The 27998-nt window shown below is 41.6% G+C and overlaps 1 protein-coding gene across 1 annotated transcript in view; it reads right to left on the bottom strand.

Annotated features, from left to right (window-relative positions):
- Positions 1 to 27212, bottom strand: part of URI1 (URI1 prefoldin like chaperone) — a 43443-nt gene extending 16231 nt beyond the window's left edge. Inside the window, exons 1-4 of the mRNA XM_015292429.4 lie at positions 26760 to 27212; positions 16300 to 16334; positions 12133 to 12211; positions 9708 to 9843 (exon numbers count right to left, since the gene is read on the bottom strand). Of these exons, the coding sequence (XP_015147915.2) occupies positions 9708 to 9843; positions 12133 to 12211; positions 16300 to 16334; positions 26760 to 26831 (322 nt within the window). The 5' untranslated portion in view covers positions 26832 to 27212. The remainder of the gene's footprint in view (positions 1 to 9707; positions 9844 to 12132; positions 12212 to 16299; positions 16335 to 26759) is intronic.
- Between the last annotated feature and the right edge of the window lie 786 nt (positions 27213 to 27998).

Here is a 27998-nt window from a genome sequence, read left to right as displayed (position 1 = left end):
AATTACTTAAAACCAGAATGGAAAAATCTTTATAAAAGACAAATTAACCGTTTGATTCATTACGAAGAAGTTGCAGATCTTTTGTGTGTAAATTTGAATGCAAACTGCAAAACCACTCTAAGAAAGAAAAAGGGGATGAACTAGACACAGCGTTGTATGGGCTGAGTTAAGGAAATGCACACTGAAACTACATTTGGATAATACCCTCTCTTAGCAGTGCTTGTCTTCTGCAAGGAATTTCTGTATGCCGTGTTTCATGTAACAACTTACACAAAGCCTTCTCTTAGTGCTACCTGCAATGTTCCCCAAAAGTTAATAAGTTACGTCAACTATTCAAGCATTTTTGAGATTATCTGCACGTCACAACCCAAAAAGCCGACTTTTGGGTAAATAACAAAATAAATAAAAATGGTCTTTTCAAATACCAGTTCTGGAAAAAAAAAAATTAAAAAAAAAAATCCAGGTGGAAAGTCTGTTTAACTGCAGCAAAATTAAGCACGACGTGGGAAGCACACTGCTAAATATCCTTCAAAACCTCATTCCTGTTCCTGTGATCAGGTCAAACAGAAATAAGATTATGCTCTAATAGCTGCACTCCCAACGTACGGTAGCAAGCAGATAGAATTTCTGCTGGGACTACATTTTATGACAATTTTGCAAACCTATTGCAAGAAATAGCCAGTTTTCAGACATTAGTTCTTTTGAGACATTTCTTTCTATATTCTCTTGTGCCAATTAAATAATGAATCCTTTCAACAGCAATTTATAAAATATTAAAAACTTAAGTTTCACTTTTACCTTAAAGTTATCATAAAAAACAAACTAATTTGCAAAAGAAGAAGGTCATAACTGCCTGAAAAGGAAACACAGCTTTTCTAAGACTTAAGAACTGGGGGAAAAAGGGCACAATTAAAGCCTTATACTAATAATATTAATAGACTTGCACTCTTTGTTCAACTCAAAACTAATACAAATGCAAATTTTCAGGAGAGAAGACTTATTCCATAAATTAGTTTCAACAGAGGATCTCTAAGACCTTGCACCTATTGGTCCTATATACCCTGAAGGAGCTAAAAGCCTTTGTGGAGAAATAAGATGATTTTCTATTTTAAAATTCTTTTTAGGCTCATTAAAGCAATGCAAGCAGATGTCTTACACAAAACTATGAAGGAGGCAAGGAGTTCCTACTTTTCTACCATGGGATCCGCAAAGTCACACTTCAATAAACTTTTATAAACAATACCTCACTTCACAAACTGAGTGAGTTCCTTCCCCAGCACTGATTCTGCTTATGATACCAACACAATCATCGGTATAGTACCATGCTAAAAAAAAACCCTACCTTAAATTACCTGTCTCCACAATATACAAGTACGATAGTCTTGTTATTCCCAATGTACAGACAGGAACGTGAATTGAGGAAAAACTTTACCACAAAACAACCCACTTGAAAAACTGTTTTCAAAGTATTCCCTCAATATTCTGATGCTTTGCTTTAACTCTCCTTCTGTTGCGTGCTAACTTTAGTATTTGATCAATTATTTCTCTGGTCTAGACACTAATCCTAAAAACATAATATGTAGATGCTCCCTGTATGGTTTTCTAGCTAGGGCATAGCAATTCTAAGTGTTTCAGAGATTGCATTTATTGTAACAATAGGTCTTTCAGATAAGGATGTGTGAAAATATGTTAATAGTCACAAAATGATTATAAAATGTACTTAAGTAGACAAAATGAGTTTGTATTTGTACTTGCAAAATAAAATCTACTTAGTGACTCAGACTTCTGCAAACAGGTTCAGATCCCTGCACACAAAGCAGAGGGAATTACACATCACATCGTCAAGACAAAACACGACTACCGAGCCTGTCGGGAGTACTCCCATCCTAATTTTGAACGATTCAGTACTTCACACTTGTTTCCTTGCTGATATTTTGCCATATATCAAATATAATTACTTAAGAGGGAATTATTTATAGTAAATAGTTTAGAAAGACTATGCATCTGGGAAGACACTATACAAGCATCTGCCCTTTCCAGAAAGGAGCAAGCATTAGTCTCCAAACCAAGCAACTGACTGTTCACCGAACAGTGATCTGTGTTAGTTCTTCTGTTTCTGAGAACCTAAAATTCTCCCCCAAAAAGGCTTTCCATTGCCATTTCCTACTGAACACATCTGGATGAACTTCTATTTCCAAAAAGTAATAGCAGTGGAGAATGGCACCCAAACAGGCACACACCATCAAGAGGCACTGCTCCCTCTGCATGAGTCTGCCTAATGGGAATCGGTTGTCCTTAGGGTCTTATCCTTACAAAGCCCCTTCAGTCTTCCATTAATTCCTACTGATACCGCATAGCCTTTCACAGTGTGTAACACTCTTCAAAGTCCAAATAAAAGGGAAGTGCAACAGTTCTCCCACAAAAAGTCCCATCTGTACTGCCAGCTCCTGAAGGCAGCCTCAATGTGCATGAACATCTAGCTAGAGATCAATTTTCTTCAGCTTCTATTTTTCTTGCATAGTAAACATGATGGTCAGCTGTTAATAAGCCCACCTGGTTGCTCAGTCACTGTTTCTGTACCTAAGTAAGACCCAGCAGTCACCCAGAGAGCCACCTCCGCACAGCATCTCCAGATGGACACCTGGCAGGCCGCTGTGCTATGCAGCGCCTCCCCCACAGCACAGGGCCTGCACCGCCATACAGGCACCAAGGAATGGCCACAGCACCCTGTGAGGGAGGGAGGGAGGGAGGGAGGGAGGTATTACTCTCTTGTATTTCACAGATGAAGAAACAGACAGTTCAAGCGATCTGCTCTGGGCCACCCAAGGCACCAGCAGGACGGCCAGGATTACCGTGATGCCATCGGCCACCCCCACAGACACAGGCCTGATATTCCTTGCTGGCAAAGGGACCCTCTCTAGGGCCAGACCTGCAAGGGCAGACACGTCAGTCTCCTGGAGAAGGTTTCTGCACTTAACAGCAAGGGAACCAAGGGGCTCTGCGCTTTAAACCTGCCACAGCATAGCCTAAAGGCCGCTACACTACTGACCGAATGTTGCATCTACCAGACTTAGAGAGAAACAATTCACTTTAAAACCCCTTTCTTTTATTTTTTAGAAATAATGTATTTATTAAGTGAGACCCCAGAAAAACAACCACAGAGCAAGAGAGGCTTCGTAGTCTCCTCCTCTTACTACCCTGTGGTTTAAGCTTCTTAGAGCCTTTTAAGACGGATTGAACTAGAGGCTGTTGTCCAACTTTGTCACATCCAATAACCTCAGCAAAGCCTGACATGGCTTTCAGGTGAACCCTACTAGTTCCTATTTACATGTCTTAGTTAAACCGCCTGGAAAGATAGCTCAGCACTACAGACAAGCCAGGATCTTGAGGACTGATTTCCAGGACTGCCAAAAGGAAAAGAACTTTCAATTCTAAATCAATATACGTGGCTTTCTTCTGCACAGCAGCCTTTGAACCTTTACAGGCAACGCGATTTCTTCCCATTTAGATAATTCTTTTCCAGCCACCTTATTAGCTGAAAGGCCTGGACTGGCATCTCTTACCCCATGATTAGCTGGGTTTAGGAAGCAGCTCTCTGCTTTCTACATATACACAGTGATATAGGAAAAATAATTGGAGAACACATCTCCTACTGTTGAAATGAAGTCCACTGGAGCCAGATTTTATAAGACATGACAACATACTAACGCCAAACTGACAAATTCTCATCTATGCATCTTGGCTTTAATGGGTTAATTAGCTTGGCTGGATACAAATTTTAATTATCTGAGTTTGACATTAATGTCCTTGGAGTGTTGTCTGTAAGGATTTGGGGAATCATAGACATTATTTTAGTTACTTCTGGAAACTGTGTGTTACATTGGGATTTAAACAGTAAGAAGAGACAAGAATAGTGAGAATAGGTTGATCTATTTTGAAACATCAGACTTTGTGAAACAGGACAAACCAAGACAAAGCCGAAGCCTGGTCTGCTTTGCTAGGTTCAGTCAGACTTTGGGCGAGCTCTGTGGATATAAGGCAACGACTAAAGGGTTACAAAAAATTCTCCTCTGAGGACAGGTGACAGGACATAATTTTAGATTCAGTGTGTCACAGAATTCTGTATATAATTGAGATTTAGAGGTAGTATTTCTTTACTGTCCAACATATTTTCTCAGGAAGAAGGCAGACAACCTTACCAACCAAGTTATGCACAGAAGGCTCACACAAGCCAGGAATAGGCACCTACGTTGGCAGCAGCAACCAGCAATGAGAGCCAGCCACCTAAGGCAGGAACCTACCTAGCCTGCAGGGCTGCCACCACCTCAGATCCCATGCAGAGAGGAAGGCACATGGGAAAAACACAGAACAGTGCTGTACGTGCACAATCTTTCACCAGCAATTTCTAGCACAACTGACCCCTGAACAAAAAAATACCTATCATACAGCCTCTTAATGGAGAGCAGTAATATCACTGAGGGTAGAGGTAAAGTATCGTGCAATCTAACGCACGTATCCACTTCTGAATCCTTCGGAGATGGCAGGTATTTCCTCACGAAAGTACAGCACTACAGTACAATTACAAGTACTATTAACAGGTTGAGTTATGGCATGCCATTCTGAGTGCTTCACTTCTTTTCTTGCTTTTCAGGGTCTGTGCAAGTGGATTAACAGTATTTTGACAAATACGTAATAATCTGCAACAAAATATTTTTAAGACAATAATTATCCAAACTGCAAGTTACTTGAAACAAACTAGATCTGCAGTTCTGCATAAAGTGCTATTTACTAAGAGCTTTTCAAAACACCTTTCTACATTCTTCTATTTGTTCCTGTTCATTCCTCTAGAGAAGCATTTGTTTTAAGATTCAAAAGAGAATCCTGATTGCTTTTTGTACATGTGGATTTAAGCTCTCTTTGTGCAACAACATAAATAACTTTTTTTCTTTATAATGGCAACTGCACTAGCTCTTTCAAATGCAATACATTCTGCAATACAACGCTTGGTGTAGTATCTTTGCACCCTTTAAAGAGAAGGGTCTTTAAAGAGAAGGGTCCCTTCTCTGCGTTCTCTTGATATCGAAAACGAAGTCATTCTGAATTTCTTCCGCAAAAACGTGTATGGATAATTTGACTTTAGGAATACTAAGTAAAGGCCACACATTTCTCTTTCAGGTTCACAGTCCTGCTTAACCAGTAGCATTGTATGTATCCAGATAAATTCTCACTCAATGTAGGAGGGTGGCATTCAGACAAGCTCCTCTGCTGCCCAGTAGGAATTACCAAGACAATACTTAACCAACAGAATGGACTCTATTCTCCTTATTTTCCTCAACTGCATTGTGGTTAGCATACCAAGACCAGGTCCTGTGAGAAACCAAACACCTCGGGGAAGAGCAGAGCAAATTTAGAGCACTTAGCATTTCACAGCATCGGCTCCTACCTTAGTGAGGGTACTTAAGGAATTCATGGAGGTTACCGAAGATTAAGAAAAAAAAAAAAGCAATAATCTCAAAAAATAGTTAAAAAAAAAAAAAGGCCAAGCACATTCAAAGGTACCGTGCGAAATGATTCTACAGCATATAGATAAAACAGGAGAAAACATTTTTTTAAATGAAGAAAAGCAACAGCTGGATTTCTTTGTAACAATACCTGCACCTTTTGTTCTTCTCCCCAAAAAGTAAGTAGGCAAGTGCATGCTACATTCTTTAAAATACAAAGCAAATTGTTCTGAAACATTAAATCCTCTAAGGGTCTCACGTATCCAGATGGAAAATGGAAAGCCTTCCTATCATATATTTTGGAGACAAACTCCTTTTTTTCTGGAAGTGCTGATAAGGAACAAATTCAGCGTGGTCTCATCTGCCTGAATCATCTTATTTATTATAAACAATGGTATCTTTTAAACTCTGTACACTCTGCTCTCGGTCAATTTTGATTGACACAAATATTTGTATTAAAGGTTACATACTGCAATTTACAATTGGGTACTATCACAATACTGTATGTTAATGTAATCAGTATTTTCATTTCATGAATTCATTTGCAGCATGACACTGCAAGGGTATTCTTACATGTACCAAAGACAATTGCTAAATAGTTCAACAGTTCTCCTGTAAGAGGGATTTTTTGGTTTTCATCTGACAAATTTTTAGCACGATAAAACCACTCCTAGTTCTGTGTGTGTGTTTTAACTCCCCACCTTTTAAAGTGCTTAGACACTTGGAATACCTAGCATACTGAATTAATCCACAAATATTTACAAGAAAAATCTATCTAATTTCTTTCTATAGTAATTACCACAGGGACCATTGTAATGAAAAATTTCCCATCTTAAAGAATTAATGCGATTACTGATATAGGGAAAAAAAGTAATTTATGCCATCACAAACACGTAAAAGATATAATCCCGTATTCACAAAAAGAATCTTTATTCCCTCTTTGAATTCTGAGACAATACAGTCTTGCCTTGAGGAGAACAGAAATATTATGAAGTACCTTAAGCAAGATAATTTTAAGAGAAAAAACTACAATTGCATTATTGTTGTGCTAAACTGTGACATACTTAAAAAGCTAATTTCTTTTATTATAATGGAATTTGGTGTGTGTATCCTTTAATCTACTTCACCGCTTCTTCACATTTTACACACAAACATACGTGTAAAGTGTTTCCCATTACTACCTGGTGTAATAAACTGCAGCAAATTTAAAACAATTAAAAACACACTTGACAATTTCATAAAGTGCACCAGGCTTTTTTAACAGTTTTGGAACTAACTGAACATCCAGAGATGTCATCAAAATGTGCAAAAAAAAAGTGAGATTTACTGCAACTCCAATATTATTCAGGGAGACGTGATCAATATTTTATGAAAAAGTAACACTTGACATGAGTGACTGTCCCAAATTTTACCCAATACATTTCAACCAATCACAATGCTGAACAGCTTGCATCTAAATCAAAAGCTAAGCAACAAAAATGTAGCCCCAAAATAGGGCTTTCTACAGCTGTATCAGTTAAAGTGCACTCACTTTCAAAATTCAGTACAGTCACCCTCCAATTTTTCCTTTCAATCAAATAGATTTTAACCAAGAAATTAATCTGCTGTGCCTGGGCATTTCACTATTCCACAGAAGCAAACATTTGTTCCACTCATTCTCCTTTAAAAAGCAAATTAAAGGAAACTATGACAAAAAGGATGACCTAATTAGCACTATTTAAAGCTTTTATATATAGTACGCTCTTATTGCTGCCCCTAACTTAGAAGGCTTTTTTCATCCTCAGCCCTATCATTTGATCTATATGCCTCACTCTGCTATTGCTTAAACATGCAAACTCACATCGTCTGTTTTTGTATTTACCTAACATATACCCAAGGAGTCCAATGGTAAAGAAGCTTTTCTGCAAACTCTGACTAAATTGTTAGGCCAGGGGTGGCCTCCACCAGGCCCACTGCTGCTTACTGGCGGCCTTCCATGGGTAGACCATGCAAAAATCAGTCCAGGACAGCAAAGAAATAGCCCAGGGCCAGCAAGAGGCTGAGATGTTAGCCACAGGGATCTCTTACCCTGCCCTGTAGCCCTGCTATTAAAACAGGCTGAACACTGGCTCCCTACTCTTCCCTTCCACATAACGATGCCACCAAATGGCCGTCACAACTGTAAGCTGCAAAGTGCCAGTGAAAGCAGAAGTGATAGCTTTCAAAACAACCACAGTCCACTAGAGACTTCAAGCACTTCTGAAGCAGCAGTCTCTCACATTTGTGCCACAAGTGGAACATTCCCATTACACAGCAATGGCCTACAGGAGTTCCATGTAGGTAACTTTTCTCTAATTAGAATAAACAAATAAAATCTCCAGTAATCTCCTCTAGTTCGTCTTCATCTAGTGTGAAATGGTTCTGTGAAAGAGAAAACTACAGCTGTTGAAGTAATACATATCTTTTTTCAGAATCATATGCGCTAATATGGCTTTTATCATCCCAAAATGAAAATAGTCTTAAATAAAAAGTTTTTAGTTAATATCAGTGTTTTGGAGCCTCCCACTGGCAGCCATCACACAGCTGTAGTGAACTATCAGCTGAATGCAGGGTTTATATCCAAGCATCAATGATTATTTTGCTTTAAAAGAAAAGAGTATTTCTGAGTTCATATTTTAAATGCAATTTAAAAGATCGTAAAGGAAAAGAACCCAGCATTTATTGTGTGTCTCCCAGCAGACTACTTAATGTTCAAACATCTACTATGCAAAGGTCAAATGATTTCACTGAATTTAACTGTGACAAAAATATTCTGCGGCACTGGAAATAAAATAGAAGATGTTCAAGGGAAGAGATACAGACCTGAGATCTTGCAAGAGACACAGTAAATAATGCAGATTCAGTTCAATAAGAAAAAAAATGCAAAGTTCTGTCAGGAAAACCAGATTAAGGAAGATAATGGGTAAAACACAGATCACACACTTTTGGTAATCTTCTTTATAGAGGAATATTTTTAAGTAATGCAGTAAATTATTAAAAAAAAAAACTTTTCTTACACAACTTTTGTTTGCACAGAATTGAAAACAAAATGTATTCAGAGAGGGAACCTTTGGTGTATTCTGCCTCAGACAGCAACCCGGATAGCTGAACTTATAAACAAAAACGCAAAGTACTTATGCTAGTTTTAACACAGAAGCTAAAGCTGCAGAGAACAGTCATTCAGGAATGAGACAGATCACAGATTAAACTGTGGAAAAAAATGTGGAAAAAAAGATGTGGAAAAAAATATTTGCTCAAATGCTTATCTGAAACAAACAACAAAGGTTACTAGGTATCTATTTATTTTCCTTTTTTTTTTTTTCCCTTCCTTGATATTTATATCAAGTACCTTAGGCTCTCATTCTTTCCTTACACTCCAAACTTCTGTTACAAGAGTGTTGTGCATAAGGTTTGCTAGAGGTCCTCCCAGCCAGAGCCAGGATCCCAGCACCAACAAGAAAAGAGCTGGAAACAAAAAAAGAATTGCCTGTTTGCCTCTACAATCACCATCTGCTGTGAATAAAATAATCTGCTGGTCACCAGTGGCACTTGGTCTAGGGAGGTCCAGTGGGTTGCTCCACACCAATGGACAGGCATGTCAAAGGCAGAAATGCAGCTGAGCAGAAGTCCAGAAAAGCAAGAAAAAAACAAGAGAAGCAAAGCATACAGGAGGGAGAAGTAAGCTGGAGAACAACACAGATAGACCAAAAAAAGGGATGAGGAACTAAGAGGAGAGAGACAAGGAAACAGAATACAGGAGATAAAGTAACCAGGAGCAAAGTACAATGCAACATCTGCTTTCTGGCACATAGAATTCCTCACATTAAACAAAAATGACAGGTTTTTTTTTGCCTTTTGCTTTGTTTTACTTGTAGTAAACAAAAATCCTGACTGACCTTGCAATCTAACCTTACAACCTGCATTTTGGTAACTTAAGCAAGTCTATCATTAAAAAACAAACAAACAAAAGGAATAAAGCTCTTGCCAGCTGTTTTTCTTAAAAAGATCCCATATTTGATAAAATACCAAGTAAAGATGCAAAAATCAAGCAGCAAACTGATACTACATACGAACAAGATTCATTAGGTAGCGCACACAGGAAAGTGAGCAGTGTAAACGCTACAAATATTATGTATAAATGAAAAGACAGAATGCTGACTATTAAGTTGTGTTCAAAAATATACATACATTTTTTTCTGTGCTCGACCAGCTCAACAGCCTGCTTCGCTGAGCATTTTGAAAACCAGTTGTCACCAAGCAGAACAGTAACCTCATTGGTGTTGACAAGTTTTCCTGGCATGAAGGCAAGAGGACCAAAAGGTACCTGTCAAAGGTACAGAAAGCACTGTTGTAAATAACCAATAAAAATAAACCTAGAGAGTCATTCATCAATTAGTTAAAGAAAAAAAAAACACAGCAGTAAGTAAAACTCTATAGCAGTTATTAAATGACAAACCCTTCATAAACATCCATCTGAATTCAGTACTGCACTTACAAAACCAGAAAAGTAGTACCTAACTAGAAAACTTGTCAAAGTACAGTACAACTGAATATTCACACGGATAAAAATCAGCTTTACTCTAACACAGAAGCCTTCATAACAGAAGTAGTATTCCTTAGATGAGCTAAGTTTTTGCTGTTTGCAGACAAGATTCATTTCCCAGTCAAAGCAAGCTCAGCTCCGCTATCTTTTTAAAATTCTTAGTAGATACAATTCTTGAAAATGTATTCTTACACAAGCAACTCAAAGACCTGTAGCTTTGTTCAGTACGTGCCTTTTTATTCTAAGTGCATAGAAACCTCGGTATAAGTTTGGGGGACTACTGCAGGGCACAAACAGCAGTTAACCCACACCATTTCATTGCCTTTGGGCTGCAACCCAACCAGAGTTAGAGCGGAGGGGGAGAAGAGCTAAGAACCTCAGCCAGCTCAAGTTTCCTCCTTATTGGGATAAAAGAGACCAATCTCGGTCAGTTTGCACCGCTTTACTCTGCCACCTTCCTCACTCCCTTGGGTCATGCACTTGCTTTCCCACTGCAGTTTGTTGAAGGAGAGCACTCAGCCTGGCAACCTGTTTCCCTGGAAAGCTTTCTTCTCCAGTGTCAGCATCCAGGAGGTGCCTCCCAGAGCTCAGAGCTGTTCTGCAGTAGGCAGGATCTCAACACTATGATGCTGCGGGGAAGGTTTTTCCTACATATGCACCCTTGGTTTTCAGGTAGCCTGTTCACTCTCCCCCCAAAATGATGACAGCAAATTGAAAACATACAAAAATATTTGGCTAACAGGATAGGAACTATTTATACACATTTAACATAACAGATGTGAGCTGACATGATGACTTTAACTACAAATAAGCCATATCTAGTTGGGTTTTTTTGTTTGTTTGTTTTTGTAATAGTACTGTTTCTATGCTTCAAAACAATACAATCTTCTTGCTTTATGTAGCACTTGGACAGATTGAAATGATGGGAAAGGAGTTACAACAGAGGTGTGATGACAGAAGGACTGGCATGATAGAAAGGTGCTACACAGGAAGGGAAGAAGATTGCACACCTATATCAAGAGATTCCAGGTTTGCAGAGGAAAGCCTCACCAAGAAGGGACAATCCAGAAAGAGACCTTTCCCCAGTGGCAGTCAGCCCTTAAATCCTTAAACAAGGTCTAAGAGAGGTGCAGCCATGCTCCACCTCTTCCACTCACACAGCTGAATTGCCTTCACCTGTGCTCCCAGGGCTGACCGGGTCCTTTCCCCAGGTGCTCAATCAGAGGTTCAGGCTGGGACTCAACAGTTCCCATACACTTTACATCATACAGCCGTGCATTTATGCAAGGTCACAGGACTACACACAACATCTAGAGCAGCAGCACCACCAGAGCTGGAGAGGGAAACCCTTCCTTTTACTACCTGGGAACTCTGATGCATTGCCATCTTACAAACAACTCAACTGTATGCTGAGCAAGCCTGCTATGCCAGAAGGCAGTCAGACACCCTGTACTGGAATGAGCCGTTGAGTTATTTACAGTACAGCTCCCCCATCTACAAAGATCTATCTTGAATTGGACCCGGGAAGAGAAAGAAAAGGAGCAGCCAAACTGATCAAAATTCTGGCGAGCTAAAGCCAGCGTGGTTAAGTTTAAACAGGGAGCTGTGTGGCTGTTATGGAAGATTCAAAGCAAAAGAAAAGATCACTATGTCAATGTGAAGATCGGTGAAACAAAAATTAGCAGCACCTTTTTATGTAAAAATCAATGTTCTACGGTTTATTTCCATGAATCAGAAAATACTACGGCCACTTGCTTCAAAGGAAGTGACTAAGTACCATAATTCACTCATAATTACAGTTTTCTATACAATGGATTTACATATCAAATGTGTCAGGTTTTGTGTTAGCATTTATGTCATCAGTTCTCAGTTGTCAGTAACACTGTAATTTATAATAGATTTCAAAGAAAAGAGAAAGAAACAAAAGCAAAGGTTTAACTACTATTATCATAAATGTACCATTACTGACTACTATATGGCAACCTGAATAACATCTCCCTGCTAATGCAGATACCTGAGTTACTAAAAATTTTACTCCATTATCTTTTGTGAACTGTACAGAGTACATACCATGATATCATAGGACAGTTTATCAGGCAACGTACGGAGTCGTTCCTGAAGAACTTCATAATCACTCTCCACCTTCTTCCTGTTGACAAATTCAAGTTGAGTCCATTTCATATCTAACACAGAGTTAATATTTTTCTGCTATTAATCCCATAACCCACAAAAATACAAAGAAAAACTATTTTACTCTTAAGCACATGCACTCAATAAATTAATAAGTTATTTATTAAAAAAAGAGTTGGGATGACAATAGCTACAGATTACTTTAGAATAATTCATATTAAAGCAGGGATATGATTATTTTAACTGGTGAATGTGTGTGTGAATTTGAGTTTTTACAGTGCTACGAATCAGTCCCTGCACTAGGCTTTGGCAGATCTCACTTCATGCCCAAGTTCAACAATTATACCACCATCAATATTTAGAAAAATAACTGAAAATTCAGTTCAATATTTTAGAAGAGGCAAATTCTTCAAAGTATCACTTGCTATAAAGGATTCAATACCTTTTCTTGGGCTGACATAAATAGGCAAAATTTTAACTAATTCTGATTTTCACATTAACTTTTTGGGCCTATCAACAATCAACATTCCCAAAAGATCATCTGACTGTTCCAAACTCTGTTGTGTCTTCAAATCCTGGCAAACAATAGATGGGCTGAGTGTTCCTTCTACTACTTCTCAGAGGCCACATGTTGCCATACAAAACAGAACTGACTTGATGAACTTGGATCAATTATTCCCATGATAGATACCTGACCCTTTGGAGGCCTGTGCGGCATTTTAATTGCTACCGGGATTTTCCTTTGTGTGCAAAACAAGCTACTGTACTCCTTCTAAAAAACCTTCTTTTCCAAACAGACTCTTGAGGACTTAAATTTTGCTGGAAAAAGTCTTTTTAATGGACAACTGCCATCCTGAAGATCATCAGAAATCAGTTCCTACATGAAGTAGCTAGCATATAAATGTCAGGTTTGATGATATTGTTTACTTGTGCTTTAAAACAGTAAACATCCTGTATACGGTAGTAAATTCTGCAATAAAAGGCAACAGAAAGCAGAGAGCAGCACACTTAACAACACTGACCCAGGATGCAAATTACAGGTTTTCCGAGGATGATTCAGGAAAGCAATCTATAAATGTGCTGAAAAATGAACGCTGTAGTTGATAACACAACTCTCAAAATATTATCATTGATTTTCTTAGATTCATAAGCAGAGTGAAATCTTCTTCAGCATTCATTATGAAAAATTATCTGCTCCTCCTGTTTTGTCTCATTTTCTTCCACAGCTGAACTTTGCTATAATCACACTACTTTATACCTGGAGTACTTCATATTTTAAGCTGCTGAACTGGTCCTGAACAAAGAATGTAGGACTTCAAACCATTTGGACGTTAAAGCTATATTCCACTGAACTAACTCACAAAAGACTCTTGCTACTTCTTGGGTTTGATGGAACATCTTTCCAACGCACCAGGCAAGTTTCTCTGTCCACTAAACTCACTATATTGAAAGCATAATTCACCTCCTTCAAGAGAAAGGCCAAATCAACGAATCCCAGCAAAACTCAAAGAGATGTTTTGGGGGAAGCAGTGTAATGACAACTTGGTGTCAGCAACAATTACTTAATGATATTTAGAAAATGCAGCCTCTGACTTGCAGAGATCTGCATTTTCAGAGAAGAGGACAATGATGCAGACTGCTCACTAAAAAATAAACGACCCCAAACTGAAGGCCTTGACCTCATTTCCATGAAAGAATACTCCATAGGAAAAGAACTGTATGGAAAAAAAACTGCCTCCACTTAGAGCAGGATTAAGCACTCCCATCATTTCATGGCTCAAAGTCACTTGACATTTCTTCATTAATCTGAAAGAAGATACTGCCTTTAAGGTCTGATTGCTGCCCGCCACCGAATAATCTGATTAGGGTACAGCAGAAATCACTTGCTTCAGATGCAGCAGGGCTGGACTGCCCTGATTCATCATATCTACATTGGTGACCTCTGGAAGCAGACTCTGCCTTGGCCATCCACCTCTCCCTACAGCTGGGGAAAGAACGTTTGGGAAGGAGCAAGATGTACGTCTGCATTCGGTGGAACAACGGCCTCTGGCCTGTCAGGCCTCTACTGTGGGATCGCCAAGTGCGGCCACGTTCCAAAATGGGCCTGCCTCGACACAGTCATTCAATTTCATGCATTGACACAAAGAGCTACTGTCAAGGAAGGAAGCAGAGCTCCCTGTTCAACTGAAGTGCGTGGTCACATTTTGTGTGCAGTCCATGGACACCACATGCATGGACAGAATGGGTGCTGGGCTTCAGCTATGTTCATATCACTAGCGAGGGAAACACCACATCTAAATCAGACCCATCCTCGGATTCATGGGTTTAAAAATACATTTCAAGAGGTGTACTAAAAAATGAAAAAGAAAATAATGTAATGGAAATATGTTGAAGTTGGGCATTTTAAAACCCTATTGTTATTCACCCGATCCTATTTAACATTCTTCTGTGTCACTGACTACTTAAAAGGTCTTATACGAACAAATTATTCAGTTGAAACAAGAGCACTCAACTCTTGCACAATCAGGATCTAAATAAGGGTACTAAATTTTAAATAGTTTTTTTAGAGTAAAAGCTGTGTGACTGCTCTATAAACTGCTCTTCTACACAGTAGACATCAGTAAGTTAGGTTTTCCTTCTGATGTTCTGTGCCTAAATCCCCCAAACTCACAGGATCATGGCCAGTTTGCTCAAAACCCAATACACGAGCAAGCCTTCTTCCCACTGTCAACCTCTCCACACCATTCTACAAACCTCGGCCGTGGATATGGAAGGAAATAACAGTTACAACTTCCCAAACTTGTAAAAAAAAAACCAGTTCCAATTTTAAGGCTCTCAATTAGTTTATTTCGGAAAAAGAATGCCTCTTTGTGAAAGAATGCAGATGCAGATTTTCACACTGTACCAAATTGGTCTGGACACTGCAGAAAGTCCCCCAAAAGTACGGGTATTATGTAAATGCTGACTAACTTAACTACGGCAGCACCAGTAGGCACTTCAATAATATTTCCCTTATTGAAAATTAATGCAGTCTCTGAATTTTAAACATACAGGAAACATATTAGTTTTAGATTATTTTTGCAAGCCGATAGTCAGAATTTAATATGATGATGTGTATAGATTGCCTTGATTTTTTTCCTCTTATCCAGGGCTTGCAGCCTATGTGCATTTAAACTAAAAACATTTGATACACACTAAATATAAATTATTTGCTTGGAGATCTTTCAGGCATGAAGAAAAAGCCTCTTAAAATAAATTTAAAATATTATATGCTTGATGGTGTATAACCAAAGGTTTAATCTCGCCACTAAAGGGGCAGTTGCTGTGATTCTGCAATAACCCTGCAGACAATAATCAAGACAGCTCCTGTTGTTCTCTCAGTAAAATCATGGTAAACACAGCATGGATATATTGTAATTTGATATCTGTAAGATCAACTGTTATATCTCACAGTAACTCATAATATAAGATTTCATTCACCATTAAATGTACATTTTCCTCAGATGTCATAGAAAACTACTATTTACTAAGCATGTTTTCTATTAACCATAGATTGCCAACAGAGAAAAAAGTGCCCAGTTTTTTGTTGTTTTTTTTTTTTTTTAAACAAAACAAATCATTTCTCTCTAAGCAGTATAACATGGTTTACTGGGGTGGGGAAGGGGGGGGAAAGGAGGAAATGGAAACATTACTTTCACATTGTTTGTGGGTTTTTTTCCCCCAAGTGTGCTAAAACATTTTCCCTACAAGCTCACAGTTACAGAAGAAACAAGAAGAATAATTGAATCTACCTTGGGAATACCCTTCCACCAAGCAGGGGTGGAAATTCAATTCAGCATTCATCCCACAAGGTTACTCAGGGAAAAAATGGTGAATGAAATGGGTATTTAAGAGAATAACCACTAAGGTTCAGTGTATTTAAAGCAATGGTATCAGTGGAAAATATAAACATCTTAAGCACACTGCAATCATTCCGAGCTACCTCCAGTCCTCAAAACATACAGAATTTGGCTATCGTTAGAGAACAAACAGTGCAATAACTTTACTAGAACACAGCTAGGTTACTGATCAGTATTTTAGGCATGTAATCAAACATTTTTCACTTACCAGTGCTGGATTTTCTCTTGGCAGGTAGTGACCACCTGGCATTAAAACAGATAACTACTCATGAAAAAAACAAGGCTAAGCACACAGCTGCAATGTCAATGTATCAGAAACTACAACAGTCGCTTTACAGATTTGATGGTGTTTCTATTTACATTTTTATTTGTCAGCGCAAAGGCTTCTGAATGGTAGTTCTTAAGCAGCACACTTTATCACACACTAATGCAGACTGATAACCAGAGAAAAAAATTACAGCTTTTCAATTCATATTTTGGTACAATACCCGCTCCATAACTATTAAGTGACACATGATAGAAGGTAGGTAGCATTTTGTACAATCTGCAGATCTGTTTTCAGTGTTACATGCTTGCAGAATAAGAAAACAATACATTTTATAACAAGATACCAGTGTAACCTCCACACTCATTTGTTAAAAAAAACAAAAGCAAATGAACCCCACAGCACCAAAAACATCTCTTTCTCTATCGGTGCATCAGCAGATGTTTCTACTGGCAGTTTTAATCTGAAAAAGCATAGATGAATTTTGTGTTTAAACACGAGGACATCTGACCATTATAGGCTGTTGTCTTCCTTTCTCTTACTTCAGGATGTCAAAGAAAGGAAGTTTTAAAGTGAATATTTCACTTATTTATGTAACAGGCCTTCCCAAGAGACCATTTACAAAATAAAGCACATTGTAAAAATGAAATTACTTTTAAACCACGTTTTTAGATACATTAAACATCCAAGATGCTGAAACCTGTGACCTTCTCTTCCACAATTATGTGGAAATTTTGCCTTTCAAAACATACTCTGATCTCTGAACAACGGTTACCAAAAACGTAACACAAACAATTTCATCCCATTATATGAAACGCAGTGATGCCAGGAGGCAATTAAATATGTCTAGACATCTTCTCCTTTTTTTTTTTTTTATTATTTTTATTTATTTTTCTTTTTTTGTACAAATTTTGTTTTTCTTATAACCAAAATAATGCTAACATTTGAAAGCAATTAATGAGAAAATTTGCAGAGAAAACAATAACATACATTCAACTACCACTGAAATCACTGGAGCAGATAATTCTTTTTTTTTTTTTTCCCCCAAACAACAGAATGAAAGACAATTTTTTTTAGTTAGCATATGTGCAGCTATTGCAGAACAGATCTCAGATCCTGCACTCTTTACTCATGTAGGAGTAAAGGGAAAAGGAATGGGACTGCTTTTTCAGCTAATAGTTCTTTAAAGCGAGTGAAGTACTTAAGTGAGGAGGATCAGATTTGTGGTTACGCTGCCTCACAGTCCGTGGGGAAATTCAGCCAGCTTAAGCAGGTTCCTCCTGCTTAAGTCAAGTTTAAATTCATCATTTGCTTTAAACCCTCACATCAAACTCCAAGCAAATATTTTCTTTAATGCCCAAGTTAGATTTTTTTTAAGGTTAAGAATAAATATTCAGACTTCTACAAGATACAAACTCAAAAATCAAGTTCATACAACTCATTTCAAGAGTGAAGCCCCCATAAGAGGCGTAAACCATAGAATGCAATGCTTCCTAACAATGCTAACACACAATGGAGAGCAACAGCGCCAAGTCAAGGAGTCAGGGAATATTCTATCAGCACATTCCATTCTTTCAGGTTTGGTGGTGGCGACTGTAAAGTACACCACACAATTAAGCACACAAAATGTTTATGAAATCCTTAAGAAAGTTGCAGTTTAATTGCCCCATTAAAGATGAAGATGGAAAAGACAGGAAGCTTTCCATTCCCAATCCATGACTTTCCATGCATGACGTGAGCTAAAAGCACAAAAAGAAAAGCCCGGCAAACCATAAGAGCAGCATGTTCATTAACCTCTACATGATAATCCTTTCATAGCTGCATATTAACTAGTTACATATTCATAATCATTTACATTATTTAGAGGGCCTTCTATGAAACTTTCCAGGCTATATCCATTAGCTACAGTGTTAAAGGTTACAGAAGATAGTCTACTTAATGTTTCCTGGAAGCTTTTTTAATTGGTAAATATGTAAATTGGGCACATACGCTTCCTATGTTTTCTAAAAGTAGTCCATCAGTACAACAGTATCGGGGCACACACTGCTTCCATCACCCTTTATCCCCTTAAAGAAAAAAAAAAGGAAAGGAAAATCAATAACACCGATCAATTTTAATTTAATTCTTCTTCTTTGATATAATCTCTCTTGAAGGGATACTAAAGGGTGGAACCAACAACAAACCTTTTCATTTCAGTGGCCAGAATAAAACGAAGCCTTTTACAGGAGTGCTAAAATATACCACCTTAAAAATGTTTGAGGCTGCACTTCTGGTACTGAACTCCATTAAAACAAAATGGGAGAAAATAAATATTGAAAAACAGAAGGAGATCAATTATGCATATGTCCTTTATTAGGTCAGTCGCACTGTTTGGATAACAATGGGTTTTATCGTAGCAAAGAAACAAATAGATAAATATATAAACAAACCTTTGATTCTCTGCCTTTAATCAAACACGGGAAAATCATTAGTTTATCTTCCCCACATCGTTTATATCTGGAGTTACAATTAAGGAATGAGAAGTCCTCTCGGGGTAAACAGAACCGATCACCTGTTTGTTGGTTCAGTTCAGTTCCCTCCATGAGGGCACCGGTGCCACCAGCCCCGCTCTGCTGCTGAGACCCCACACTGGAAGCACTACCAATAATCCTGAATTCTCCCACACAAGGTTATCAGCTGCTTATCTGCACGCTGAAATACCTATTGAACTACTCCTGCAGCACATCTGACACTACCTAACCACAGCTCTGGTTATTAAAACAGGGCCCACCGGTGTAAAAACGCTTTCCAGAGTCCTAAAGAAAACCAAGAAGCAGACAGCCCCTTCCATCCAGCAGCAGTTAGCTGCAGCCCAGAGTGCAGGTAGGCAGCTGCTGGCAGGATGCTGCAGCACAGCTCTGTCGCTGCCACGTGCCTGCAGAGCTCTGCCCTGTTCCCGTTACTGCATGTGTATTTGTCACCTTCCTCAGCAGGTCCTCACCCTCCTGTAGAAGAGTACAGGCTTCTTCCACCTTGTTTTCTACCTACTTGTTGCTTCTGCGTGTGCTCCTGCAACCCAGAGCTGAACAGAACTCTCTGTGGTGCCTCCGATCAGCCAGGCGGGACTATCTTATTTTATTGAGCTCTCGAAGGTGTAGTGCACGCACATGAATGCCACTCTGCACTGAGCAGCTAGGCGCTGCTTACAAAGGCAGTGGGTTTAGCACACCAAGGGGAATTCCTATCTCTCTGAGCATTAAAGCAAGCCGCCACGTTTTTAATTCACATCTCATGTGCGAAAAGCGCTTCACCCAAGTCACACAGCTACGTTCAAGCCTCAAGAACTGCTATTTCCAGGCTGAACGTTAATTTCAATGGAAGACAAAAAAAAAAGTGCCCCATCAGGCTAGGAAGGATTCCTAAATGAATGAGTGGCTATTTCCACACTTTGGACATGGATGTGGAAACACAGCACAAAGTCTCCATTTCACTGAGCTGGGAGTTCAGCATCTAAAGGTCCAACGTGTGCTGCTTCCACGTGCACACTTGTATGTGTTGTTTCAACACTGTGGCTCTCAACTGAGTTGGTCCTCTGAAATTAGAAGCCAGGGACATAGATCTAATCCCAGCTCTGATTTTATTTCTTCTATATGGCCTTGAGCAAATCGCAACCCTCTCAGTCTACATTTCTTCATCTGCAAAACGGGGATAATAGTATTAACCTACCCACCTCGGAGTGTTTAATGATGATTAATTAATGTGAGAAAAGCACTCTAAAGATGTAAGAGCACTATATAAGTGATAAAGCATTATTTACCACTTGAAAAGTAATCTGAATAAAATCAGATATGCAAGTAATTTGTTTACATGTAGCAATAATATAATTTGTGACTATTTAATCTTGAATTAGTCTCACTTTAAACATCCCTTTCAATCACATTTCCAGTTACTTAGGGAAAATGACAGTATGGAATACTTTTTGTGGAAGCAGAGCAAGTAACGAGGCGGTAATTAAAGTAAGGGTCTAATAAAGTCCAAAACCAACAGTTTGCCTTCAGGAGACCATCCCTGCCGTGTGGGATCGTGTGAAGAACTCAGCCTCAACCTTGGTTTTGTTGCTCAGAACTTTCCACAAACTACAGCGAAAGCATACGCTGCTCTTCTGCAACACAGACCCATGTTTACAAGGCTAACAATAAATCCAAGGTCATTTCCACTACTGATCTAATTCAGATGACTCCAGCTCCCCGCAGTTTAACTGCTTAACCTTGTTCATGTGCACCTTTGGTTGATACATACACATGAGGTACTCCATCTATAAATGCTTGCAGTATCAAGACCCATTCTGCCACACACTCATATGCATGAGATTTCTCTGTCGCACCCCAAAACCAGGAAATAAAATTAAGTTTGTAGATGAAATAGCCAGCTCACCACATGACTTTGCAGTACAGAAGTGCTCAAATGGGTGGTCAAACATTCAATCATCTCTCAGTAATGAGGGTGTAACAACTCACACGCAAAATAAACATTCCAAATGAATTTTCATTTCTTCCTCCAGGAAAGCACCTAGTACTTGCCTAAAACACAGCAGCCACTGATGGAGAAAGACAAAATTAACTTTTGCACAATTGTTTTTCCTAGAGCCCCATTTCCAATCTAAAAATGAAATAAAACTATTAAAAGTTCTTCAGTCTGTCGGCACACTGAATGATCTAAAAGGAAAGGAAGAAGGCATTTCTGAGCTCTCCTATTCATTTATTAAATTATATTACTGAAAAACACTACATTTCAACAATTATTAGCATAAGATCCCCTTCGGGTGGAAATTTATGCCTTTTCAAGAAATGTATTTGGGAAGAATACTGAAGGAAAGGAGATAAAGGAATTTGAATCCTGGCAAGTTTCTTTATAAAGAAAAAAAAATCTTCCTATTTAAAATTACGATGACAATTTTTATGTAGCCCTACAAGAAAACGAGTGGGGCTCCAATAGTTTTGTATCAATTTTGACCCTCACACTTTTTCAGAAAGACTAGTACTAACTGGCATTTGTCAATATGTAATAACCAGCTTCTGACTAAAATGATCAAGAATTATCCTTGAAACACCTAGGAACTAAAAAGCACACAGGAAAATGCCTTATCTCCCTTGGGCCAGCAGTGAAATTCTGTCCTCTCAAGATGACTTTACATTGCAATCCCAGCTGTGGCTGTAGGTTACATGGAGAAATGGCTTCAGTTACCTGCAGCATCCCTACCCACGCTCTGAAGCATGCTGTGCCCGCCAGGCAGGCTGTGTTGTAGTACATGGAGCAGCACCCTTCCTCCTCGTGTCCAACCATGAGCGCTCTGTGCTGGTTTTGCTGTTTCAGACCCTCCGGCTCCCAAAAGGAACTTTTCTGCTAAATGAGTTAAAACATCTCTATGCCAATGGAACTGGTGGAAGCAAGAACAAAACAGCAAGAGCCTGTCTTTCCCCGGTAGCAGGGCAGAGGTTACAACACGTAACCTCACCTTGAGGCAGAGCTAAAGAACTCAGAACTTAGTATTTTAGCTTACTTCAGGTGAGCATACTCGTGGCTGTTCCACATCTACACCAAGGCAACAGCAGACATCAGCACAAAACTCCCACAGTCCAAGTAACCAAACATCTCAGGCAGGTTTTGCAAGCTGTGATACAGCCTACGGTGCAGTAAGTGCTGCTGGCAATAGCCAAGCTGACTGCCTTCAAAGTGACAGGATGCTGGCAGCCGCCTCGCAGACGTACCTTCAGGCTGTGGTTCAGCGCTGAGCCACAGCCCTGAGTAAACTACAGCCATCAGTCCCCCTGTCTGCAGGTTTTGGTGTATCGCTGGCCATTCTTCCTACAAATTCCACATCTCTACAACAAAATAGCTATTAACCCAGTAGATGTGAAGACACACCCAATCCAAAAGAACTCTAGAAACACAGGCTGCCACGAGTGATGGGCTTTCCTGACTGACCCCATAACCAACTTCCCTTGTCCACCTTGATGGAATGCCACAAGAGGGAACAGTGGAAAACTGGGGTGTCCTGATGCACTGCAAACCCCCAGACACCAGCAGTGCTGCTGTCAGCATGGGCAAAGCACCATGCTGACAGCTGCCTTTTGACGCTGCCTTACCTGAAACAAGAGCCCAGACCTACACCCAGCGCTGAGAAGACAGCCCTGCTTTGCTGTGTTCCCCTCGGCACTTCATGATGCAGCCCAGGGCCTGGCTCACTGGCTGCTCCCTGTTGGGAAGAGGGACTGCAAAAACAGCAACAGCACAGCACAGCCCAGAGCTCTAATGCCCCACTACAAAAAATGAAGAATGAGCACAGCTGCAGTTCTGAGCACCTCAAGATGGCAAGTTCCAAGCTAGCACATCCATCTGCAAAATCACAACTTCAAATTAAAACAAGTGCGCCATCTGAAAGAGGGAAAGAAATGTAAGAGGCACTCATGTATGATAGGCCAGGTTATGCCTACAACTTCTGGAATGCGAATTTACAAATCCCCTAATGATGATTCCTTAACAGCACTCCAGTCACTGCAACTGCCTGCAGGGTCTGTGGGCGGCTATTGGAGGAGCACAGCCCCAGAACAGGAGGGTATCACCTCACCTGCCTGCTTTAGTTACTGGTGAGGCAGGACACGTACAGACTTGTCCTCCCTAGAACAAAGGCAACATTCTTTAAGCTCTTTGGTGAAGTTTGACTTCCATCACCCTATAAAATGAAATCTATTTAAGATGTGGTAATTTATTTCACAATTCTTGTAACTATGTAAACTAGTGGGTATTTAATTCATATTAATAACAGCATAAACAGATACTGTTACTCAGGGAGATACCAGAAAATTGGCTAAGAAAGTAAAAGGGACAATCAGTTAACACTGAAGGAACAAGAAGTGTGATGTCTCAAAGCTTCCAGATCATGACTGTAATAGCCCTCGTACTCAAAAGCAGCACATGAGACAACACTGAACCCACTGCTACAGGAAGGTAACAGGCAGAGCAGAACAGAGGAGGACGTAACTGACCAGGTACCTTTTAAAAAGTAGTATGACACATAAAGCTTCAGACAAGACCCTTTAAGGATGAGTACGATGAACAAAGCATCAAATACTACATAGGCTTTCCTCACTGTGTGAGGAATGAAGCCCTACCCCACCACTGCCTCGCAGCCAGGCTCTCCAAATTCTGCTCACTCGGACACAGGCTGGGAGAAGCGCAATACCCTGGAAGACACTGCACAAGGAAGCAGACTGACTCATCCTGTGAGGCCGCAGGCAAACAGCTCCATGTTTCCAGTGGGCCCTGCAGCAGTGGGAAAGGTACGAGATCAGACTCATCCTCGCTGCTCTCTTCAGGCTGCAGGAACAGCCACAACACTGCCACGCTGTTGATTTCATAGCACAGATATTACTTGAAACTGTCTTAAACAGAAGAGCTAGCTGCTTAGCTAATCGTATGAGAGTTCAGCTTAGGATCCTGTGATTCGTTACCTCATAACCCACCTACAATTTGTTTAACCGTTAACAAACTGCAGGCATGAATCATCTTTAACACTATTTGGAAATCAAAGATCGTACAGCCTCCACCAATTAAATTCATAAAAATTAAGCACATGTCATAATAGACGGTGGCCACTGAGTTACAGTAATTTATGGTAATAGCTATACTAGATCTAATTGTGCTTTGTTGTCAAGGTGAGTGACAAGGAAGCTACTTCCTAATCCTAATTTTCCAAAAAGGAAAATAAAAAAATGTGTTTTGTCAGTGCAAAAAAACAAAAAAGAATACCATGTTGCTGGATAGCACTGGAATCCTTCAGGTTCACCATGCCTGTGTTTGCACTCTACAGATGTCTCCTGGGTCTCGTTGGTTCTCTAATACCTCCCATTACACCTATCTGCAGTGCATTGCTTGGAAACTATAGAGCCCACTGTAAATTCACCATCTACAGAAGTCCTACCAAGCCACACCAGGCTGACCTGTCAACTTCCTATTAGCAGTAATCCCAACCCATGTGACCGCAGGAATAAATATCTATCATATAACCTGCTTAAATGCAGGCTCTATAGCACGAGAATCCACTTATTTAAATATTCATTTTCTAATTCCTGTACTAACTTACAGTAGGCTTCATGCAGTATTTTCAGCTAACATATATTGCTTTTGTAAGTAATCCATGATAGATACATCATATTCCTCTTATAGAAATATTCAAAACTTTACACAGGCGCTGTGCTTCCAATGATGGTCTTTATCATGAAAATTACTAGATATTCTTCAGTAATTTATCCCCCAGATACACATTCTAAGTCATGTTTTTATACAAAGTGCCTTTAGTGGGAGCACTGAAAATTGCTTTTAACCATTTGGTCTTACTACCGCCACAAATTAACAAGATGAAATCTGTCCAACAGGCAAACACTCCTCAACAAGAATTAAAATTACTTTTCACCAGGGGTCCTAACCTGGAAGTTGCAGCCCCAATCAGATTAAGGACGGCAAGTCACGAACATCCTGTTCTTTTTGTATTGTTAAACAGGAAGGAGGCCTCAGTTCCAGTGCTCTCCCCAGCAGCTCTTTAGCACATAAAATCTCAAACTCGTAGCTATACCAGTGTTGTGCAACAGCGTGGATGTTAAAACAGTCATAAGGAATTCAAATATTATCTTTAAATCTGCAGATAGATAACGTATTCCACTGCTACACCAACGGTTGCCTTCAGACTAATGGGAATAAATGGGTTTCTTTTTTCTCAATCAAGCATTACCAGAACAGGATAATACCACATCATCTGAAAGAAACGCTATGTGCCCGGTTAGAGACCTGCACACAGAGATACAGCTCGATGTAACTGCACTATTACAAAGCTCCTGCTATGGTTGGGAGTTTACCACAGTGCGGGGTAACTATGGCTCCTCCATCTCTGTGCCAAGACCAAACCATGAGCCTTCAAATTCTGTAATTCTGTGAGAAAAATACAAACTGCTGAAAGGAAGCAGCTGAAAAGACCTCCTCCATCTTAAAATAGAACATTTTCATAACTTAAAATGCTCTCGTAATTCAATTATGTGTATTCATTGCACTGAGGGGAAGTCTACTATATCATCATCACAACGCTCCGTTGTAACTGAGATACGTAGATCTTTGATGTTACTTCATACTGAAGCTTTAGCATTCAATATTTTTTAGCCAATTTGCAGAAATTATGCAGTTTCCTTATGCTAATGTATAATTTAGGTCCATCAGCCCAACAGAGGCTTAATTAATGGTATCCTGGACCTCTTCTGCAATGGAGCAGATCAGTTTAAGAAGAGCCTTAAACTTGCATACAGAGAGGTCTCACCATGAGCAGGGAACCATTCGACACGGTTATGAGGCACCCACTTGCACGTTAGGCCCAAGTGACACCAATTCATTGTGAAATTTATTCTTCACCCAACGTTACCACTGTGAACGTGAGCGGGCAGCTCAGCAGCACAGGAGGTCGCCGTCCCTGCAGACTACACAGGGCACACCAGCAGATCCTCTCACTGTACGTCCACATGAAGGCTCAGCTGCTTACACAGATCTCCTGGAACCACCAGGTATGCTATCCAAAGGCAGACATCCTACGTCTCACCTGGAAAACCGCCTACAGAACCACATACATACAGTGGGGTTTGCTCACTCTTAACTAGAACAACAGGTGACAGCACAACGCACTGTGAAGACACAAGCCTTCTGTTACAACTGAGGAGCTAGCCTGCACACTTTAGAAACAGCTGTTAAAATGTTAGGCGTATACAATAAACGAGCAGAAGAACTGAAGGGCAGAAGAGCGTGGGCCAGCGTGTACGTGCAGAGCGCAGCCCGAGTCCCGGGGCCAGCCGTGCCCGACGAGCACGGTCCGCCCGTGTGAGGTGGTGGACGTCATCTGCGCGGAGAGGTGCCTCACACTTCGTGCCGTGGTCCCATCAGAACGGGCGCCCGGGCTCCTTGGGATCGATCCTACGAAGCGCTCGGCTCTGTCGCCCCGCTTCCGAGGCGGCCCGCTTTGCGTCGCGCCGTGCAGGCCCGCGGCGGCACCGCTCAGGGAGCGCGGCACGGCGCGGAGCGGAGCCGAGCGGCACGCGGCCCGCCTCGCCGCGCGGCGATAACGGTCCCCGAGGCGGCAGGGCCGCCCCCGGGGCTCAGACCCGGCCCACCCCTCCCGCCGCACGAGGGGTCCGGCCGCGGGGCGCCCCGGCCGCCGCCGATGACGTCACCGCCGTCACGTGCCCGCCCCGGCGAGCAGGCCCGGCGCGAGTCGGCCCCCCCCCGTACCTAGCCCCCCCCCCCACTCGTCCCGCTCCGCCGTCCCGCTCCAGGCCCCGGCCCCGGTCCCGCCGCGCCCCCTCCTCGCACCCCATCCTGGCCGCCGTTACCTTCTCGTGCTCCTGGCGGAGGCGGCCCACCAACGCGGGGCTGAGCGGCGAGGCGCCGCCGGGGGCCTCCATGCCCGCCGGGCCGGGCCGGGCGCGGGGCCGGCAGTCTCTGAGCGAGCCGCTCCGCGGTGCGGAGTTAGGGGACGGGCGGCCGGGCCGGGCCGATCTCCTCAGCAGGGCGAATGAGTCCTATAGAAATGTTTGTGCAGGGCGAAGCGCCGGCTCCAGAGCCGCATCCACGCGGGGGCCGCCGCCGCCTGGGCCCGGGGCGCCGCTGCCGAGGGAAGCATCGCACTCACACTCTCATTCTGGGCCGCGCCGCCGCCTGGGCCCGGCTCCCGCTGCGCCGCAGGGACGGGACGGGACCGGGAGCGCCGGCAGCTGGGAGCCGGCCGCCCGCCGCCGCCGCCGCCGCCTGCCTGCCTGCTGCACTCTGGGTAGCCAGCCGGGCCCGCCGCGCCCGCGGGAGGCACCCGGCTGCGAGCCGCGAGAGGCGGGCGCTCCCCACCCCCTGCCCGCCGCGGGCGCCGCCGGATCGGCCCCGCGCCCCTCAGCCAAGCCGAGCCGTGCGCGGGGCACAGGTGGGCGCGGGTCGGGCGCTCGGTCGCAGCGCAGGCCCCGACCCCTTAGGCCTCAGGATCAAAAACTCATGTGTGAGGCGTTCGGGTCGATGGACAATCATATATTCCTAGGAGCGCACAAACACATAATTTTCTATCTTCTGTAACAGGGAGGTTATGTCACAGTCACTGATCTCAGTGCCCGTTCCCACAAGTTTACCTTGTCAGAACTTCTGTGACCTGCAGGATTGCAAAACGGTTTTAAAAGATGAACAAATCAGATAGGGACTGGCTCAGACTCTGGGACTGGCCAACCCAGGAAGGTTACTGCGCGGTGAGGTGGTGGTGGATGGCCACAGTGGGAGTGCCACACAGTAATGGATGTGCAGTACATTTACTAGCTAACTTCACAAATGGTATTAGACATCAAAAGTAACATAGAATCACAGGATCGTTAAGGTTGGAAAAGACCACTAAGATGATCTAATCCAACCACCAACCCATCCCCACCATGCCCACTAAACGTGTCCCTCAGTGCCACATCTCAAGTTTCTTGAATGCCCCCAGGGACAGTGACTCCCTCCCCTGGGCTGCCTGCTCCAATGCCTGACGACTGTTTCTGAGAAGTTTATCCTAATATCCAGCCCGAACCTCCCCTGGCACAACTTGAGGCCAACAC

The sequence above is a fragment of the Gallus gallus genome, chromosome 11, assembly GCF_016699485.2.
Source record: "Gallus gallus isolate bGalGal1 chromosome 11, bGalGal1.mat.broiler.GRCg7b, whole genome shotgun sequence".
Lineage (NCBI taxonomy): Eukaryota > Metazoa > Chordata > Aves > Galliformes > Phasianidae > Gallus > Gallus gallus.
Note: the sequence above shows the minus strand (reverse complement) of the source record. Positions and strands in the feature narration are given on the sequence as shown.